Here is a 21,330-nt window from a genome sequence, read left to right as displayed (position 1 = left end):
CAAATATTAATGATTTCAGCTATTACTAAAGTTTTCAGCAATAAAAAGTTTGTTAGAATATTATTTATACGTTCTTTTTTACCTTCTGGAAAATTTGGTTTCCTCAGCTTTGCAACAAATTAATTTGAGAAGAATATGATTCACTAAAGTTCAAAGTTTAGCCTACTTAGGGCCAATGAGTACTTAAAAGTTAATTAAATGGGGTGCTCTTTTTGTAAGTCACTATGTACTAAGAATTATACACTTTAAATGAGAATGTAGTTGTTAAAACAGGAATTGAAAACTTGGTCTTCAAGTTGTCCTTTGTACTTTTAAAAAAGTGAGAAAAACATTTGTGTTTCATTGTCAGAATAAAATGTTATTTGCATCTATTAGCTATAATGAATATAGAATAAGAAGTTAAATAATGTTACAACAGATGAAGATGTAAGACCTAGCATGACTGAGTTTTTGAAAATCTAATTAATTTCATTATTGCCTAAAGGCATCTTGGTTTGCAGATTTTCTCTAGGAACTCAGAGATGTGCTAAGATTTCTACACAAGACACCTGCAATATAAGACATGAAATGTCTCCTCCTCAATCTAAGTCCCAGAAGTCATGCAATCTGTCTGCAAGAGAATCAGAATACAAATGAAAATGGGATTTTAGCTTTTTGTCAAAGCATAGCAAGGTCAAGCTGCTCCAGCAGTTAGTTAATACTGAGTTAGATAATACTGACTAAATCAATTTATGCTGATTCTTGAGGCGTAGTTTCCTGTCCTATCCCAAAACCTTTCAGTTTTCTGGATTCACAACCATGTCCATGCATGCATTTTTTCTGGTGGTGGAAGCAAGCAGGTTAATTCTGTGCCCTGCAGCTTTTGACAAGCCAGTTTATTGCATATGTTTAATTGGAGATTAATCAGCTCTGTACATAGTAGCTTCTGTGCATCACAAGAACCTTGTTTGTTGAAATTTGATATCTGAATCTGTTTAAATTCTCAATCTAAATTGCTTCTTGCTAGTATAGTAGTACATTTGATTTTTTTTTCTTTTTTTTCATTTTGGTTCTTTAAAAAAATTCAAAGAAAAATTGAGAGAGATTTGAAAAATCAAATCCAACAAAAACCCCTGCTTGACAGCCAGTGAATTTTTTCACATAATCTTTTTCATATCCCTCTGTGTCTCATGGCATGGACATTGCTTTTAACAGCAGTTTTATGTTTTATCCAACCCGTAGGCAGGCACAAATGTTTTTTCACAAAATATCCTTTGTAAGATGCTTGGCAGTTTAAAACTGAATGGAAAGTTAGGCTAAGGGCCATTATCTAAGTAGTATTTTGAGCTGCACACTCCAACAGTACCAGCTTTGTCCTCTGCCTCAGGCTGTGAGAATCCTGTCTTTCTCAGCTTATTAAGGAGCATCCTTTACTGCATGAAAATATTGTTTATCAGCAGATGTGCAGCTTAAGAGTTTTTTGCCTAAAAATGACTTGTTCAGACTTAGCAAAGCTTCTACATCTTGTGAAACATGATAGTCTTCATTTGTATGTCAAACACTTTGTACTTGAGATCATGTCTCCTTCCTACGACTGGCTGTAAATGGCAAAAATTAGGAAAGCCATCATGTCCCTGGGAGCAACTGCTGGGGTTTAGTTGCTGAGTATGAAAAGTTCAGTATTATTTAATAGTCCAGATGCCTGAAATTCATGCAACCATGGCTTGCTATGGCTCCGTTTCATTCCCACAGTTGAAGGCTTGCTGCAGCACTTGGCTGGTAGCAAACTGTGAACACTTCCTGGACCAGTACCAGAGCAGATTTCATAGCTTGCCTCCACTGCTTGTAAGCATGTCTTGCTCTCAAGGAAGAATCAACATGCACAATATAGTTCCCTTACTTGGACACTTATAGTGGCAAAATAGTCCTTGACTATTAAGGGCTGCTTATCTTTCTTTTAAGTAGAGGAAAAGGCAGAACTTTTTCTTCTCTGATGATATTTCAAGTTTACCTGGAAGAAAAACATCCCATCAAAGTTTAATAACTAGCATATGACTACTTGTCAAGATACTGAATCTAGTACAAAATCACCTGATAACTTTTTTATCCAAAGTAATTTAAGAGAATCAGATCTTCATGTAATTGTCTGGGCAGGGTTATCATTCCCAAGCACTTCACTAAGGCTTATGAATCTTGGACAGCAGAGATTTTCCTATGTTGTTTTTGCAAAGGTTCATACAAACATCAAGTGTTTTTCATTTAAAGTTCCTCCAGCTGCCTACAAAACTTGAGTTGCTTGAATACAAGGCCAGGGTTACATGGCTGATGTTTTATTGTTCACTTAGCTCAAGTGGAAAATGGCTTAACCATATTAATCAAACATTCCAAACATACTTGCCATCAGTCTGAGTTCAAATCTGGTCAGTTTTAGCCCAGAAACTTTGGCTAAACCTTGTTGGACAAGTTCTGAGACATGATCTTAAAATGGAAATTCCCTTACTTAATAGTAGCATTCAACATGGGTCTTTATTTCTGTGTTTATTGTAAAACTGTACGGTAAACTATAGTCACTGGATAGATTTGTTAATTATGCTATCCTTTACAATCATATGATCATTTTCATAACACTCTTCAGTTACTTTTCCAGATTGGAACAAATTTATTTTTTAAACTTATTTTTTTCTGTTTAATAGCAACAACGGACCAGCAGGCTTCCTCTTTTGAAATGGAAATGTCTCAAGCTGGTTTCAGTGCTCATTATTCTCAGGTAAACAGACTGTTTGAAAATGGAAGTTATTTTACAAAGTAGATTTTTGCGGGTGGTTCTAGGAATTTGGAATAAGTGTTTCGGATTTCTTTGTATAGTCCTGTTTGCTGTTGGAAGTTTTGTAGTGTCCTGTAATCCAGTTACCTTTTTCGTGAAATGTACACAAAAAACATTTATGAACAGCAAAAGCATGAGAGAGTACGTATATACTTCATATGAACTCTAAACTTAGTGTTCCCATGGCACTTTCTATCAGGAAAATAGCCTAAAAATATGTTAAAAAGATTGGGTAAAACCTTTTTACTAGAGCCCTTAGTGACAGAAAAAGGGGCAATGTTTTAACTTGAAAGACAGTTCCAGAGCAGGGCCACAAAGATGACCAGAGGGCTGATGCACCTATCCTGTTAAGACAGGCTGAGAAAGATAGGGTTATTTAGCTTGGAGAAGAGAAGGCTCCAGGGACACCTTAGAGCAGCATTCTAGTATTTAAAAGGGGCTTATAAAAAGGAGGGAGAAAGGGTACATGGGTACAACTACATGGGTAGCTGGCAATAGGACAAGGGGGAACAGTTTTAAACTAAAGGAGCAGAGGTTTAGATTAGATGTTAGAAAGAAATTCTTTACTTGGAGCAAAGTCACTGGAACAGATTGTGCAGAGCAGTTGTGGATGCCCCACCCCTGGAGGTGTTCAAAGACAGGTTGAATGGGGCTCTGAACAAACTGGTCTAGTTGATGGCATCCCTGCCATGGCAATGGATGGATGGAACTGGATCCAGTTCAGGACATTTCTACCCAAGCCTTCAGGACATTTCTACCCAAGCCTTTCTATGACCCTATAATTGTAGGATCCATACCATAATAGGAAAAGCAAAGCTAACTTTGTAAGCACGCAGGAAGCACTACCCAAATGTGAGCATCCTGAACCATGAATGTCTAAAGATGATTCACATAGAGAAAAGATGATTCACGTAGAGAACAGGCTTTTTGTTTTGCTCTCCTTAAGGATTGGATCATGCTTGGAGCAGTTGGAGCATATGACTGGAATGGCACAGTGCTGATGGTGAAAGACACTGGTATTTCCATGCCAACTAATGACACCTTCCGTGACAGGCGTTCCGAGAGAAACGAACCTCTCGCAGCCTACCTAGGTAAGAGAAATAGCCCATCTTGCAACACCTTTCAACAAATGCTCCAAGACGTCTCTCAAAGCTCATTCAAAAGGAGTATGATACAGAATATTTTATGTGCCAGGAGCCAGGGAGCACATCTACTCTCTGATTTTCATGTTCTTTGAAAAAACTAAATAACAACTCCTACAACTAGAAAACAAGTCCAAACACAGACCTAAGTATATCTAGACTTTCTCAACAGATATGTTTAATCTGTTCAAAGAAGATTTCACAGATTCCTCTAGTATTGTTATCAAGTTTTTCTATGCCTTGATAGTTAAAAAGTCTTATACAATATTAAGTCCAAATATTTGCTTAAAATTAAGCAAATTGTCAATCAATGCACAAAACCAGCAAGACCAACATATTTTTTTCTATAATAATATTTTGCATATTGGCAGGTTATTTTTCTACCAAAAAGCTTCAGTGCTCTCTCCCCTGGGTCTTGCTTTCTATACCTCTATACCTCATGTTTCTGTTTGCTCTCTTATCTCATTGAAGTCATACTTCCATTGACAAAGAATCAATGCTACAATATTTTAATGTTTTTCCCTAAGTACACATTCTTTATTGCCAAATGCCTTTTATTACAACTCCAATATGGTGATGTAATCTTCAAATTAAGATTGTAAACTCCCATGAAACTTGAAACTCTTTCAGTTTTAATTTCACTGCAAATTTTTCAGGTCTTCCTTCACCAAAGTTGTTAAAATGTTGTTAAGAATAAACAGAGCAGAGGTAGATTCAAAATGCCCCCAGAATCACTTTTTGAAGACTCCATGAGTTTGCCAGTGGGCCAGTGACAACTGTTCTTTGAAAGCAGCTTTTCAACCAGTTATTCATGACTTATTTCTTACACTGTGTGAGAATGGCAAAGTGAACATGGATCACCAGCCTGGGAACAGGTTTAATAACCCAAGGGTGCTCCTCACTCTGAGACTGTAAACAAAAAAAACGCCTTTTCATTATCTGCTGTTGCTCTCTACCATGAATAGAGGTAAATATCTTGTTGTGGAATAAACCTTACAAAGGCTCTGAATCACAGCAAGTATTTCTGATGCATTCTGCTTGTATTGTATCTTGATTTCTTTCTGTTCCCTAGGATATACTGTGAATTCAGCACTGACACCTGGAGGTGTGCTGTACATAGCAGGACAGCCACGATACAATCACACTGGCCAAGTTATCATTTATAAGATGGAAGGAAAAGAGGTGCAAGTGATTCAGAGATTAAATGGAGAACAAGTAAGTACACATTCACAATTAGCACACAAAGAAGTAAGCTGAAGAAATAGTAAGTATTGCAAATGAGAACACATTAGAAGAGCACATGAAAATGAGAGTTGTAAGCAAGATGAGAAGGAAAAGTTAGGCAGATCCTCTGGAATAATTAGCAATGCAAATTGGATTGTACAGTCGATACTTGGGAATTTTGTCTTTGAGGGTTGGATCTTCACTAGTGTCAAAGTGGTTGTTGCCATCTCTGTAGTGCAATTTTTTCTGTCTGCTGAATGGAAGAGCATGTCACTGGCAGGAAAGAGTTTTGACAAGCATGGTTCTGTGCAAGGATATCTTCTTAGATAGACTGAAGTATTGAATAGTTGCTTGTTACACTGGGTAACAGCTCTCACTGAGAGCTGTTGCTGTAGGAGGAAAAATCCCCATGTGATTGCATAATAAAGGATGGTATTATTAAGATAATATTATGCTTATGAGAATTGAGAGACCTGCCTATTCTCATATCCCCAGGCTGCAGAATCACCTTCTCTCAGGAGCATTCAGATTACCTAATTTTCATCTATATCAGATATCTGCAACTCAGCTAATCAATCACTCAATCAAACAAACATTTTAGAGTCAATGAACTAAAGTAGGTATGGGCCTGTTCAGCCTTGAGAAGAGACAACTGAGAGGGGACCCCATCAGTGTCTGTCAGTGTCTGCAGGCCGGGGTCAGAGCAGGGACGGGGCCCTGCTCAGTGCTCTTGAGCAAAAGAACAAGAGGCAACAGAGTGATGCACAGGAAATTCCACCTGAACATAAGGAAGAAATTCTTTACTTCGTGGGTGACCACTGGAATGGATTGTCCAGAGAGATTTTGAGTCTCCCTCACTGGAGATATTCAAGAACCATCTTGACACAATCCTGTGCTGTGTGCTCTGGTCTGACTCTACTTCAGCAAGGAGGTTGGACCAGATGTCTCACTGTGGTCCCTTCCAGCCTGACCTGTTCTGTGATTCTGTGATTTTTAAGGTTTGAGACATCTGGACAGCTCGAAGCATCTCTGTGAGAGATGTATCTTGGACAAGAGGAGGCTGTATCTCCTGTTAAGTGTAAATGAAGTGCAGGGTATTTTGCTTATCTGTGAATATAATCAGATGAATCTTATGGCTTGCTCCTGATCTACGAATGTATCTATCTCTTAATGTAATTTTTTTTTCCTCTGAAAATAATAACTTGAGTGGCTGTCTACACTGAGCTATCTCAGAACTTTTGCCCAAGCTTTTTTACTTGTTTATTGAAGAGAAAACTAGCATCCCCAAGATACTCTTATTCCAGTGCTGTTTTAAGAGGTCATACTCCCCATAACAGGTAGAAAGCACCCTTTTATCCTTTCAAACTCAGAAGAGTTGAAAGTTGAATGGCCTATTTCTTAATAAAAAAATCAGACAACAAATGCTAAAACTGAAAACAAGCTTCAAAGACAGACCAATAAAAATCTAGCAAGCAAAGAAAATTTATACCTAGTGGTTAATATGTTGCAAGCAAGAAGTAGGTCTCTGAAAAGGAAAAGCAGCATGATGTTGCTAACTCTGTCTCTGATGTATACTTTGTGTTTTCCTACAGATTGGGTCATACTTTGGGGGTGTTATTACCACTGTTGACATCGATAGGGACTCATTTACAGACCTCCTTCTTGTTGGAGCTCCTATGTATATGGGAACTGAAAAAGAGGAGCAAGGGAAAGTGTATGTTTACAGTCTGAACAAGGTAAGTGATGATTTTTATTGAACAATAGAGCAAGCTCTTTATTGCCTTTTTATCCTTATTTTAAAGAAACACAGTAATTTGAACTAGGGAAGATGACTTGTTGAAAATAGGGGAAAATAGTTTTGACAAATGAGATTATAATGTGACTTAATTTTAAACTCCATTCTCAAACTCTTGTTAAGAGTTAAGTACTATAGATAAGTAATAGATAAGTACTATATCTTATAAACTGAAGTTTGGTAATGATACAAATTTATAGGACTACTTTTTCATCCTTTTTTTTTACTTTCATGGATTAGGGAAAGCTCATTCATCCTAAAAGTGTAATCTCCAGTATCCTTGTGAGTTGCTGAGCAACCTAGAGCTAAACCCCATACATCCAGCAGCTTTTAAATGTCTGACTAGATTGAGGGTTATACCACACACTCTTCACTTTATTAATTTGCTAAGTCTTTTCTTTCACTGTCTGTGCATACTCCCTCTCCCTCTCCCTCTCCTCATATTATCAAAATATGTCTTAGCAATGATGATTTCCTAAAATCCTATTTCAAGAAAAGGACCTCAAGAGACTGGATATTTTTGACAAGGAATTCCTACAGTCTCTACATGCATGTTGCCAACAACAACTTGCTGGTGAATAGGATTGGTGAGAAAACAATAATTCCATGTCCTCCAATAATGTGGGGTTTGAAATTTGTTTTTCCTGTATTTACTGTTACCCAGCTCCAAATAAAGAAGATGCAGTAACTGCTTGCTACTGCTTATTTCTGACATGGAATTCATGGGAAAGATTGGTTTCATGCCCTAGTGTCTGTGTGTTTTTGGTCCAGTACACACATTGGATCAGAATACGTGTGTTAGGCCCAGTGTAAGTGTCTACTGGGGGCAAAATTCAGTCTCAGTAAAAGAAATGCTATCTTTTGTTCTGCAATAACAGTATTACCATCTGTGTTTCATTAGAAACTTGGCTAACTTCTCAGATTAAGAGAATGCTTTTAGAAAAACTCTTTACACCCCCTAAAGAATGAAGTAGTTTACTTACAATAGCATTCAAATATTGCTATGATACTGTGCTTTCCTGTGAACCTCTAATTTCAAGAAATATGCAGAAACATCTAGAGGCAGAAGGAGAGGGAGCAAGAATGTTATTGCCCCATTCTGCTCAGAAAGAACATTTGAATTATAGTTGTAGAAGCACAGTTTCTGCAGTCCACGTAATGACTGGGAATAGTTTGTAATTGTTCTGTTTAATTCATCCATTTGTCTTCTGGACAGGAGCTCTTAAAATTCTGCATGGCTGAGATGTTGGCGCAAATTCACAAACTCTAAATCTGTTCTTCCACAGACAAAGTTTGAATATCAGATGAGTCTTGAACCCGTAAAGCAAACGTGCTGTTCACCATTAAAGCAGGATACCTGCAAAGTTCTTAAGAACGAGCCTTGCGGGGCACGCTTCGGGACCGCGATCGCTGCTGTGAAGGACCTCAACCTGGACGGGTACAATGACATTGTGATAGGCTCTCCCTTGGAAGATGACCACCGGGGGGCTGTTTATATTTACCATGGCCGTGGCAAAGCAATCAGTAAAAAATATTCACAGGTATGAAGTAAAATTCCACAGGTTGACAGCTGCTCTAATGTATATAGTGTTTATAATCCTGTCTTCCCAGCTTAGAATGAGGCTGTGACTTGGCCAGTTGTAACAGCTTTTTTTAAATTGCTCTATGCTTTTATACTCATACTGATTTAACTGAATCTGAGTCTTAATATTGTTAAAGAATATACTCACATGGGTTTATTAGAAGCCTTCTGACATGCTCTGGACAGCCAGAAAAGCAGATATTTTGCAATCTAAAAATTTATAGTGTGTTCATCACCATGGTAACTATTTTAGGGGTATTGTAATGAAAATTTAACGTAGTTAAAGAGCCTAAACCCCATCTGACTGCCGTCAAATGCATCTTGACTGTTACAAAACCCTTCAAAGTGCACTGCATTAACTTCTTTATGCATTTCACAGCGTATTGCATCAGGTGGAGATGGGGAAAAAGTGAAATTTTTTGGCCAGTCCGTGCACGGACAAATGGATTTAAACGATGACGGGCTGATTGATGTTACCATCGGAGGCCTTGGCGGGGCTGCCCTCTTCTGGTACGGAGAATCACAGCAACTGTCAGGACAGGGGAAAAAACTTCTGCTTGGATACCAGTGTAACTTGCATGCATGATTGTTTGGACTTTGTAAGGTTACTGGTTTCATCCCATGTTCCATGCCATGTTTTATCCCAGACGACTGCAAATATTCATCTCTTTACATCTCTCTAGAGGAATGAGCATTAAACTTAATGTATACTCTTATAAATACAGGGATACTATAGAACTCTTGCTAGCCTAGAAGAACTTGTCCTCCTAGACCACCTTCAAAATAGAAACTGATTCCACTTGTGGCACAAAGTAAAATAGGAAAAAACCTGAATTTCTCTCTTTTTCACAGTATATTGCATATTATTTTATTAACAATATCAAGAACAGGTTCAAATGTTAAGGAATCACAAAGAAAACTGGTTTTATTTCTTAGTAGGAAAACTGCAGTTTGAGGCCCTACAGAAAATCTGTAAAATTAAACTCAGCCTTCTGCTTAACAGTCAGTTCATTTCCTTTATATGAAAATGATTCAGATCTAGTAGTGAGCAATATAATTTTTAAGGGAGATGACAAATAAACAGTATGACATTAAATCCCTCATTTCTAAGCCACAACTAAAACTATTTCTTTTTCTGGTAAGGAAATTGCTAACCCAGTCCCTTGCTTTCTCTGTCCTGCTCTTTCACCTAACTCACCTGGTAGGTGATCAAGTTTGCCAAGGCTTGCTACCATCCTCATGCTCCCAGCTTCTTCTGAACTTCACCTCGTAGTTTCTTTCTAAATGTTCCATGTGTAAACACAGTGTGATGTCCTTCACTGCATTGTTGAGACCACAATTCTGAAGATAATTACTTTGCCAACTAAATTTTTTGATGGTTTAGTGCACTGACATGCTGCATCTCATGGCCAAAAGGGAGCTGAATCGGACCAAGGGATGAGACAGGAATGCATTGCAAGAACAAAGGACATTTAAAGTGAAACAAAATGGGGACAAATATTAGCCTGTTTGTCTACCCACAACCTAAGAGATGGTTTGCTGTCCTCCAACTTATGTATAATATTATTTTCATCTGTGATACTCTCAAGGATAAGTCTTGTTCTTGTACAAGTCTCTTATCCTTGAGAGTATCTTGTGATACTCTTCAGAGACTTTCCCTCCTGAGTGGTAGTTGAGCTTTAAAAAATGCTGTAGTGCTTTATAGGTTTTTGCTGCTGAGGACATTTCTCTGCCTCCTCTTTTTGTTGCTCGCGTTTTGGTTTTCTGTATGATGAGTTCTTTCTGTAATGGCAGTTAATAGGCATGCAATAATCTGCCTAAATGGAGAAGGGCAAATGCAGACTGAAAAGGTGCCAGAGAAGTGAATTGCAACTGCCAGTTGTTTTTATACCATCACACAGCCAAGACAGAAAACATGAAATAATAGATGGCCTCTTAATTGGCACAACATGGCCAACACTGTGTCAGCTACTGTACTGCAGCATGGTGCCATCAACATGTGCCACAGGAATCTCACTTCAATTATGGATTTTATGCTTCTGTTATTTTCCAAAGAACATTGAAGAATTTTTTTTTTTAGCTATAAAATTTTTGTCAGTTGGACTCAAATGATTTTAAAGCCTTTTCCAACCTTAATGATTCCTATGTGATTCTATGTCTGTATCTGAATGTTGAATGCTGCATATTTTGTGAGTTCATTCTTAAATTTTAAAAAGTTGCTAATCTTATTTCCAAGTGTTTTCTTTGTGTTTTTTTTCCTAAGGTCTCGTGATGTGGCTGAAGTGAATGTTTCCATGCAATTTATACCTAAAAGCATCAATATTCAGCAACAAAATTGTCAGATAAATATAAGAAAAACAATATGCATAGACACCACAATTTGTTTTAAGACCAGACTAAAGTCAAAAGAAGATATATTTGAATCCAGTAAGTAGATAAGCACTAAGCTATGGAAGCTTTAAACTATAAAACATCTATTCTTGCATGTATTTATTAATTAAAAAATGGAATTCAGCTCTTCTAAATTCAGTGTTCAAAGCACATCAAAGATATTTTGGGAAAAAATAATGCATAGAGGCAAAGTGCTTCATAATATTGATCTCAACCTCCTTTGCAGGTCTGCAGTATTGGATTACCCTTGATGCACAAAGACAGATATCTCGAAGCTTGTTCACAGAAAGCCATGAGAGGAAAATGCAAAAAAATATAACAATCAAAGGGTCAGAATGTACGAAACATAACTTCTACATGTTGGCAAGTAAATCATTTAAAGTATTTTTCTCATGTTCACACTAGTGTAACCCAAGTATGTCTTCCATTAATTGCAAATTGGACAACAAAGTCTGTGCTCAGAATTTATCTTAAGAAGTGTACATAAAATTTGTTTAAAACTATTTATTTATACATGTATTAACAATTTACTTTTATATGCAGTCTTTTTAGCTATGTCTCTGTGTCTGTCTTAAGAAAGAGCATACCTCACTTGGTGGAACCAAGCAGCTGTCATGGTTAGCAGTTCAGGTGCACTCAAAACTCAGCAGAAGCATGTGAGAGAATTTCAGTTTGCATTTTGGTGCAATTCCTCCTAAGAAAATACAGTAAATAAACTTTAAGATTTGGAATAGAGAATATTTATTCACTGCAAAACAGAAGCATAATTAGCAACTGTGAGTATGAATTTCCAGAAATTGTAGCTAGTGTGTGGAGTGAATGGAGTTGCATACTGTAACCACATTTAAAATTTTTTGTGGCATAGTTGTATCTTACTGCAAAACTAATGGTAAATGATACCTAGAATTTTCTTCACCAAACAGCAGGCCTAAGTTTGACTTCTCAAAAGGTGATGCTGCTGATGCTTATCTTACTGATCCTTTGAGCACAACTAGAAGAGAAAAGTCTGTGAGTCAATAGTTGAGATATTCTTTAATGAAAGTCTGTGGGATATGCTCAGGCTATTTGAAATTGGTGATAAGATACACTAAAATCTTAGTAAATATTTATAAAGAATGCCTGGCACATTGAATGTTTCATCATTAACTGCAAGCATTCAGATGCTTCTCTAGGAGAATGACAGCAGTGTGACAGGAAAATTTTTTTACCTCAGCATTTTTGGGTCTTTTTAACCTCCTTAGATACTAAAGTGAATTTCCATAACAGCAGTTTTGTTTTCCTTATGTTCTAGGATAAGCCTGATTTTCAGGACTCTGTAAAGGTTTTGCTGGAATTCAATTTTTCTGATCCAGAGAGTGGACCTGTTCTTGATAGCAACCTGCCAAATTCAATAGCAGAATATGTAAGTCAGAAAGATTCTGTATCAATAACCAATGTATTTAAGGTTAAAATCATAGCCCACACAAGAGCTGAAACTATTGCCCACAAATTGGCTGGAGGGGGGGAGGTCATTGAGCCTGTCGAGGAGATGTTTCCTCCAAATGAGTATTTTGGAATGAGAAGTTTGATTCTATGTGCTTGTGAACCATGCTGGGGTTTCAAAGCTGTCCATATCTGAATGAAGATAAAAGAGAGTTACCAAGAATTTTATTGTCGGGTTTTAGGTAGGTGAAGCAGAGTGTTATCTGCTTACTTCTGTGGTGGTTGCCATCATTCATATTTCTATTAATGCTTCTTTTCAGAATCCAGGGGCGTCATTTAGAAGGGAGTGATGAGAAAGCTTATATTTCACCCATGCATTTTACAAGATTTTAGCATGTTTTTTTAACTGGTTAATATGAGAGAAGACTTCTTTGATCATTTAACAGAAGGTCTTACATAAAATTAGGTAGTGCACTAAAATACAAGTATTTGATAATAGATGTAATAAAATTAAAAATAGACATATTATTTTTGCAGATTCCTTTCACAAAAGATTGTGGAGCCAAAAATAGATGCATTTCAGATCTTGTTCTGATTGTAAAAGCAAGCATAGCTGGAGACAGGTAACTGCAATGGGTTTCATGCATTTCTTGATATCTGTACAAAGTTTCTATATGAATTATAAATTCTGCCAGGGCTTCCTTTCTAATTAAGAAACAAGATAGTCTGGAGGCTGAAAAAAGTTTCTCTTTATGTTAAAAACAGATTCAATAGTTAAGATGATCAACATTCTTACTTTATTTTGCAGCTCTTCTCCATTCATTGTAAAGTCACGCAATGATAAGTTCACCATCCAGCTCTCTGTGAAGAACAAAAAAGATAGCGCCTATAATACCAGAGTTTTGGTTCAGTACTCTCCAAATATTATTTTTGCTGGCATTGAGGTAGGATTTCTTTTTACATTATCACAATTATCATAACATATAATGCTAGAGAGATATGAGGAAGTCTTTTTATTAAACCTTAATTTGTCTGCTCTGGCATCATTTCAGTTGTTTGAAAGAGATTTCCCAGGACTGTTGTTCTTGCTTATGCCTCTCAAGGAGTGTATTTTTTTTCACATGAGTGGACTCTTGCCTAGCCCTGTTCCTAAAATACAGATGTAAATTTCACAATGGCACTTAGGAAAAGTGCCTGCCTCTTAGACAAACATCAGATGTAGATCTGTAGAGCCAGAAATGCCTTGTTTTTTATCAGTAGAACTCCTGAGCCTCTAAAATTCTCCTTTTGCACATGTGTAGAAAAACCACTGTCATGGCAGGACAGGATATATCAGTGCCTGTGTCTACCCTACCTCAGACAGCATTTCCAAAAGTGGCTGTTTTCCTTCCTGCCTCAGCAGATATGGTACAAGTACACCTCAGTTCAGATGGGAAGCATTTAGGGCAGTTTCCTTTCTGTCAGCAGTCCCAATACTACACATTAGGAGAAGTCAGGGATCCATAGCACTGTTTCTGATCCTATGGCAATAATTGATGGAGTGTGAATGCGACTTTTATTGCTGTCTTAAGAACATATTTACAAAATTTGAAAACTGTGTAATTACAGATATGTTGATTGCTAGACCCCATGACTAATTTGCATGATGTCCAGTAGGCATATAATTGTAACTGTTCCAAACACTGTCATTGGAAAGGCATAATGGCAAGTAATTGGTATAAGTGTCCATAGGTGAAAATTGTCTTGCAGAATTTGTGGCTTCATATTTTTGTTCAAGTTTGACTAAGGCTTTGACTCTCACAATATAATGACAGTGAAAAGTGGCAGTGGTATATATGTTCAACGGGTCTGTGATGGTCAGTCAAAATTTTAAAGGAGTTTGTACAAAGCCATGCTTTCACTGTCTTTTTTCCTTCAGGATATACAGAAAGATAGCTGTGAATCTAATCACAACATCACCTGTAAAGTGGGATATCCATTTCTAAAACCTGAAGAAGAGGTAAAAAGTCCCCTGCATGCAAGTTCTGCTTGCCTCATGTTATTCTAAATGCAGGGCAGTCCATGTCACCTCTGAAGTTCTTTTCTTTTGTGTTCATCCCAGAAACTTTCCATGCATGTTTCCTAAGCTGTCCTTGACGTCAGCTGCACAAAGGCAGATGGGAAAACCATCAGATTTTCAGTAGCTGGGCAGTCAGATGTGGTACATGAGGGTGTAAAGGATGCATATTGCCATCCTTGACACCGTCAGAATGCAAGTGACACGCAAGTTGCTCGCCTGGCCAGAAGTGTCTGTCTCGAGGCTTTCCACAGCCAGGAGCCTATGAGTTTAGTTATTTTGTATATAAAATGTAGTCCCTTGATTGAAGATAGCATAAGATGCCATCCCAGGTCTGCCAAAATCAGGCATCAAGGCTTCACCTCTGCTCAGTGGAAAATGAAAGGCCTTTCCAGCAAGTAGTCAGCTTAAAATCAAGCTCCCATCTTGAGCAGTTCCAGTGATGTCTGTATCTCTTGTTGGGATGGAGAGGGAGCTTTAGTTAAACTAAGGCTTCGAAAAGCCATGCTTAGGTCTTGATCTTGAATTGGGAAATATCAATTCTTATGCAAATAAGACAACCTTTCCTGGCAGTTTCTTGTTTGTCCCTCTGTCATGCTCCAGGAGTACCGATGTCTTCTTACACTGCCTCCCACCCAAACACTCCAGCTTGGACTTGGACTTGGACTTGTAGGGATAAAGTCAGCTGTTACCTTCTTGAAGCCAAATAAGTATATTGCCCAATGCCTCTGCCCACAGTGTTCCATTCACAGCTTCACTGGGTTTTTCATATTTTCCTTTCATGTTTTGCTTGTTAGTTTGTCTGTAGCTGTAAAGCCCTAAATTTAGAAATTTCACACTTTTCTTTGCATTCAGAAATCAATTCATCTCTGTTTCACTGATTTCACTGATGCATCCCTAATATATTCTTTTCATCCCCTTTAATATTCTTTTCTAAAGCTGCTTTTTGTTTTTAAATATTATATATAGGACAACTTCCTGTGGATTAATTTGTAAATACAAATAAAGTTTTGTACACATAAAAGGAAAGATAAAAATCTGAGCTGAAAATTCCATACAGTAACAAATAAGAAAACTTTTGTTTCTTATAAAATTACTTAAGTGTCAGATATGAGAAAGAACGTTTAGCACAGTGTTCCTAAATTTTTTGTAATTCCAAGTTGTGATAGATTTGTCCTGATTATTATAACAATGAGATGTTTTTGATACCTAGTGGTCTCTCCTTTATTTACATTGTAAACATTTATTTTGACATTCTAGGGGTTCTACAGTATATTAAGTGATAATCTAGCAGCCTTCTACAGGCAGCTTATGCCCACTGCAATAGCCAGGCTTTGAAGCTTTTTTACCTTCTCATTAGAAGGAAAAAAGAGATTTTGATAAATTGCTTGTAAGTCCAATTGCTTTCAGTTAAGAATTATTTAGCCATGTGTTTCTAATATACTACATCATGTTTTTTTCTTGAGACTTGTGAAAATTTGAGGCTTCTGTTTAATAAGTGAAAACTATGGGATTTCCTTCTTGGTTGGGGCAAGTTCCAAATAGTAGATTCATTCAGATTCATAGAAAGCTGCTAAAATATTAATAAGGATTCCCTAGATAAAATCAAAAGTTGGTACATTTTTCATTATATCAATCATTATACCACACCTGTTAGGGTGGGCTTTTTTTTTTCCTTTCAAAATGTGTAATGTATTTCTCTACACAGATTTCCTTCAAAATATCCTTCCAATTCAACGCATCCTATCTCCTGGAAAATGCTACTATTCATGTATATGCAACAAGGTTAGTTGTGGTCTCTGCCTTCTGATTTGTTTTTTTTTTTGAAAGCGCCACAGTTTTGTGTTCAATAGTAAAACACGAGCGGCTTCTGAACTCACAAGCAGTTACATTTTCTGTATAAGTACAGTTAAATTTTCTGTAGAGCTGGAACCCTTACGGTTGTATTCAGTCCAGAAGTGGATTAAGTGGACTAAATAGTTGATACTCTCTACAGCCTTAGAGTTACAACTGAGTCATAATTTCCGGTTATTTCACCTTCAGCAAAGGTTTAGTCTCCTAGAGAATTACTGCACACTTTAGCATGAATCACAGTTAACAAAAAGCTTGGCCTTCAAAGAGTAAGAGCATTGCAGAAGTTGTCCCTCATAGGGTAAAGGAATGCACTTGCTCTCAGTGTTTGCTGTCCCTACAAAACCCAGAGATGGTGTGGCTTCTAACTGCTCTGTTTTCATTCAGTCACCTGCCATCTGTAATTTTAACAAAGATGCGTCTGTGAGCTGGGGCTGGTGCAGGACTTAAATCATTAGTTCTTGGAAAAGGTATTTTAATTTATTTTTAGAAGACAGTACTTAACTGGAAATGAGTAGTATGCTTTCATACCCAGAGCTGTAGGTATTTTGTTTTCTAAGATCCCTTTCCACTTTCCACCCAGCAGTCTGATCTGAGTGATGTATGTTGTTTCAGTGACAGTGAAGAACCACCTGAGACCCTGAGTGACAACAGAGGACATGTTACAATTCCAGTAAAATATGAAGTAGGATTAATATTTGTAAGGTATTGATACTTCTCTGAACTTTACTTCCTGGCGTAGTAAATTGCAGATATTCAAAGAACATTGTGTTGTTTTGATTTTGATCTGCCCAGTATCTACAGGCACAGCTTCAAAGCTCATAAAGCGGAAGTGCAGGCTTCTCTGAAAAGATAAGTCGTGAATTAGTGGAGCAGTTACTGTCCCTAACTTGATGAAATTCCATTTTATCCATTTAAATTTGATCCGCAGTTTGCAAGTACAACAGCAGGTTTTGCTTGGTTCCTGTATTTTGTTATATTCATTCAAAAGCATTTCAGGAATGAAGGAAGCATAAGAAAGCATGACATAAGAAAGCAAATACTTCCAGCTTCCTGATGGGCATGGATTTGTGTCACTATAGTATTGCATGATGTGGTGTTTGATTTCCATCTTCAAAAATTAGCCTTCATTTTAGATTCTTGGGTGTTTGGTTTTTCTAAGTTCAGATGTATACTTTAATGCAGGTCTTGTACTATAATGCAGATCTTTTGTTTTCAGAAACAGACAGAATTCAGTTAGATTCCATCCATGAAAAGCATTCTGTATATTATTGGGTAACAACATTTTGTGGTGTGCAGATGCAAATAATTAAGCCAAATTTATTTTGCATGTATTTTCAGACTTTGTTTGTCCTATAGGGAATAAGGCTGAATTTAGAATATGCTGGCTTTGTTCTGGTTTTGCTTGATTCTGTCTTTTGCAGGATCCTGCCTGTTTCACATGTCAATGCCCAGGATAAGGGACTGTAACCTGGAATAAGGACAGCAAAAGCAGACCCTAATGTATTAATTTTGGGAACAGTATTTTCTTTTTTAGTAGTTAAATCTGAACAAAGCATTCTAAATGTACATGGTAAAAAGTGGGGCCTATTCAGGGAGCAGAGCAGTTGAATTTCAGTGGATGCAGCAGCGCACTCTAAATTGCAATACCAGTCCTAAAATTCATGAAATAATAAAAAAACCTATATTATTGACTCCTAGGGGTTTTTATGAAGTTTGTGTGCTTACTTTTTTGTGTGTTTTTTTAACCCACAGTGTTTTCAAAGAGCACCATGTTATAATTGCAGCAAATGATACTGTCCCTACTGCTATTAACACAACAGAGCAGATCGGGGATGAAGTTACTCTACATTATAGGGTAAGAAACAATTAAAAATGTATGACATAGGTACTGTCTTATTTTTTTTCCATTTAAATAGCAGGTATACAACACATTAAACCCTCTACATGCATATTTTGTGCTTAAAACCCTTTTTTCCCTTCCTTCCTTTGGAACACAGTGAGTTAGAAGGTCTCGGATGATCTGTCTCCTGCAGGGTAGTTCTGGTGGGTTTTAGACCCTATATCCTCAGCTGGAAAAAGAGACCATGCCCGGGTAAATGAGAACTTGGACTACCCCTGCTGCAAGTTAGAGCAGCCATTTCCAAAATCCTGTCAGGTTTATAATAGGTAAATGCCATGCTCCAAGAATGCAGTCTTCCTGCTTGAATGGATACTGCAAAGTAAAATCACATGCGAAAGATATCCAATGGACTCCACTCTTGTGAGATCCCTGATGGACTACTACATCCAGCTCATCTATGTCCAAAGTAAGGACATGGACCTTCTGAAGTGGGTCCAGAGGAGGCCCTTAAAGATGATCACAGGGTTGGAGCACCACTTCTGTGAGGACAGTCTGGAACAGTCAGGGATATTCAACTTGTAGAAGAGAAGCCTCTGTGGAGACTTCACTGGGGCCTTCCAATACCTAACGGGAGGCTTCAAGAGAGCAGGAGAATTTGTTTTGACAAGGACAGGTAATTATAAGACAACAGGGAATGGCTTTTAACTAAATGCGAGATAAGTTTAGATTGGATATTATGGGGTGAGGCACTGGAGAAGTTGTGGATGCCCCATCCCTAGAAGTGTTCAAGGCCATATTTGAGCAACATCTTCTAGTGGAAGGAAGGTATCCCTACCCATGGCAGGGGCTTGGAACTTCAGATGATCTTTAAGGTCTCTTCCAACCTAAACCAGTCCACAATGCTATGATTCTGTGACAAAAAGTCCAACCTAAAGTTGCAGCAAAACTGAATTGTGTTATCTTGAGAGCATCCTGTTTCCCACTGTCAAATCCAAAACTGATCAAGGGTCCCATATAGAAGCATAGAAGTCTCTAAATCAACTTCCATCTGTAAAAAATGGGATATGATAAAATTCTTGTTCTCACTAAATAGCAATGACAAAGGGGTTTTTTTCCTTTTCTTTTAAGCCACTACAGTGTTTTTTCCCAGTACCTTTTCTCTTTGTCTATTGTGGACGTCTAAGGCATTATTCATCTAATTTGCCAATCTATGTTTTCTGAGTCAAAAAGCTGCTGGATTGCAGAGCATACCATTTTTGATCTTGTAAAGTAAAACTCCTCTTTGCAAGCAGCTAATCACAAATAAGTAGCCAGGACGGCAAAAGTTTAAAAGGTTCTTGAGCATTTATTAAGTTTGTCCACTTCAGAGATGATATCACCAATTCCCCTGCCAGCAATTCCACCTAGGTGGTTACCCAATCCTCCACCATAGCAGGTCTTTCCAGAAAGAGCTGCTGCTTACAGATGTGTCCTCTCAGAGAGAACAGGAGAGAGGAACAGGTGAGCACAAGAGCAATTACCTAAGCGCACCTGAGGAGGAACCAGCAGGAGCCACCACTGATACAATGGCTTCTCTCCCCTATAAAGCACTTTTTGCATAACCAACTGTGGAAATGTAAAAATGAACCGAAGAAAATAAAAACACGGGAAAGGAAAAAAACTCACAAGCAAATTCCAGCAAAATGAGGAAAGTACTAGTCAAAACATTTTTCTTTTTTTGTAGATTGAAAAAGGTGAACACTTTCCAATGCCAAACCTCACACTGCAGATCTTATTTCCCAATGTAACAGCTGCCAAAAACACTCTTCTCTACCTTACTGCATTGTCACATTCTCAGGTAAGATAGGAATTTCTATTTTTATGATAAATTTAAATTTGAAATTTATGTTTAAGGAACTGCAAATTGCAGGCATTTGGGATTACGCATTGCTTTTAGTCTAAATAACAAGATACTGGTTTTTTTAAAAGTATGTGCAGAGGTGCATAAGACAGAGGGACAAATGTTCATAAAAGGAAACAAGCAGATTTAAAATGGTGTTGAACAATAGCTGCACTGTTACAAGCCTAGTTTGTTATATTGCAAGTGCTGAGATGTCCAGACTCAGATGTGAGCCTCATATTCTCTTCGCTGTTGGAAGTGCTTATTGCAAATGCTCGAATCCTGCTGTGTCCATCTAGAGCCCAACCTCCTGACACTTCTCTTCTTTCGGGAACTGAAATTAACTTTCATGCATGTCTGCTCTCCAGCACTAGCCATCCTCTGGCTTCTTCCTTCTCTGGGGCACTGAGACTTCTTGAAGGGGATGGTAGGTCATATGTTTCAAATGCTCTTCACTGCGGCCCTCATTTGAGTTTTTCCATTTCAGTTCTCCAGTGCAACTGGCAGAGATCACAATTCCAACAAATTCCATTATGCTAGAGCTGTAGATTTTATAGCTAGAGAACTACATGGCTGAAAAACCCAGCTTTCACTAAGCAGTGACCTAAACCTTTTCTTTTTTCTTTCACCCAGAGACATATAGGCATGAACCTCCCTGCTAATAATTTCACTTAGTTTTCCGGTGTTGCCCAACTGAAAAATAAACCAAAATATATGAATGAGAGTCACTTTAAAACAAAACAAATATCAAATGAGCAAAAAACTCCCATATTTGGAATACAAATGAAGTTCTGTCTGTTCTTGATTTCCTTTCCCCATTATTGTCATTCCTAGTCAATCACCCCATTTGACACATTTGCACATAAACTCAGTAAATCTTGCTTTTTCTAAGACACAAATTTCATGTCCTGCTAGCTACACCTAGTGATAGTAGAGTGACAAAGTGCATTACAGAGGATTTGTATTCTTTTCATGCTAGCAGTGTGAAAGTCAACGACCTGACTGAAAAAAATCAATTCCCCCACACTGAAGACACCAAAGGCTTTCCTAGCTACCTGTGAAGCAGTCGCAGAGATCCCTCAGTGCTCCAGCATCCACTCCCCCTCCCTGGATATTGCCAGTGAGGATTCTGCATCCTGCACTTAACCTGCCTGTCTGCTTGCTAGGGCAGAACCTCTGTGGTTTCCCATGCAAAAGCTGTTTAGCTCATTTAATAGCCAACTCTTGCTGGTTCACATAATGAAGCTCTTGTTTGCTTGTACAGATGTTTAAGTAGCTGCATAGAGTTTAGGTTAAATTATCTCATAAATATTTCATGTGCTGTTTGAATAATAATACTTCA

The 21,330-nt window shown here is 37.7% G+C and overlaps 2 protein-coding genes across 4 annotated transcripts in view; one reads left to right on the top strand and one right to left on the bottom strand.

The window, feature by feature from the left end:
• ITGA1 (integrin subunit alpha 1) overlaps positions 1-21,330 on the top strand; it is a 68,699-nt gene that overhangs the window by 42,856 nt on the left and 4,513 nt on the right. Inside the window, exons 10-26 of one of the 3 annotated variants that reach the window (XR_008483407.1) lie at positions 2,673-2,746; positions 3,750-3,894; positions 5,018-5,160; positions 6,762-6,905; positions 8,251-8,505; positions 8,926-9,056; positions 10,810-10,973; positions 11,164-11,300; positions 12,229-12,339; positions 12,897-12,982; positions 13,168-13,303; positions 14,278-14,358; positions 16,124-16,200; positions 16,882-16,971; positions 18,022-18,124; positions 19,833-19,946; positions 20,357-20,415. Coding sequence is in view for 1 of the 3 variants with exons in the window: in XM_054283129.1 (XP_054139104.1) it covers positions 2,673-2,746; positions 3,750-3,894; positions 5,018-5,160; positions 6,762-6,905; positions 8,251-8,505; positions 8,926-9,056; positions 10,810-10,973; positions 11,164-11,300; positions 12,229-12,339; positions 12,897-12,982; positions 13,168-13,303; positions 14,278-14,358; positions 16,124-16,200; positions 16,882-16,971; positions 18,022-18,124; positions 19,833-19,946 (1,991 nt within the window). In the remaining 2 variants the exon portion in view is untranslated. Of the gene's footprint in view, positions 1-2,672; positions 2,747-3,749; positions 3,895-5,017; positions 5,161-6,761; positions 6,906-8,250; positions 8,506-8,925; positions 9,057-10,809; positions 10,974-11,163; positions 11,301-12,228; positions 12,340-12,896; positions 12,983-13,167; positions 13,304-14,277; positions 14,359-16,123; positions 16,201-16,881; positions 16,972-18,021; positions 18,125-19,832; positions 19,947-20,287; positions 20,416-21,330 lie in introns of all 3 variants that reach the window. The other 2 variants (XR_008483401.1, XM_054283129.1) reach the window with 2 other exon arrangements.
• The window catches only part of MOCS2 (molybdenum cofactor synthesis 2), a 119,845-nt gene continuing 99,658 nt past the window's right edge, over positions 1,144-21,330 (bottom strand). Inside the window, exons 4-6 of the transcript XR_008483461.1 lie at positions 13,156-13,220; positions 11,525-11,631; positions 1,144-1,990 (exon numbers count right to left, since the gene is read on the bottom strand). The gene's annotated coding sequence lies outside the window, so the exon portion shown is untranslated. The remainder of the gene's footprint in view (positions 1,991-11,524; positions 11,632-13,155; positions 13,221-21,330) is intronic.

Source organism: Melozone crissalis, unplaced genomic scaffold (assembly GCF_028551555.1).
Source record: "Melozone crissalis strain CALT ecotype California unplaced genomic scaffold, PUWL_Pcris_2 ptg000005l_1, whole genome shotgun sequence".
NCBI lineage: Eukaryota > Metazoa > Chordata > Aves > Passeriformes > Passerellidae > Melozone > Melozone crissalis.
The sequence above is the reverse complement of the archived record's forward strand: the minus strand, read 5'-3'. Positions and strand labels throughout refer to the sequence as shown.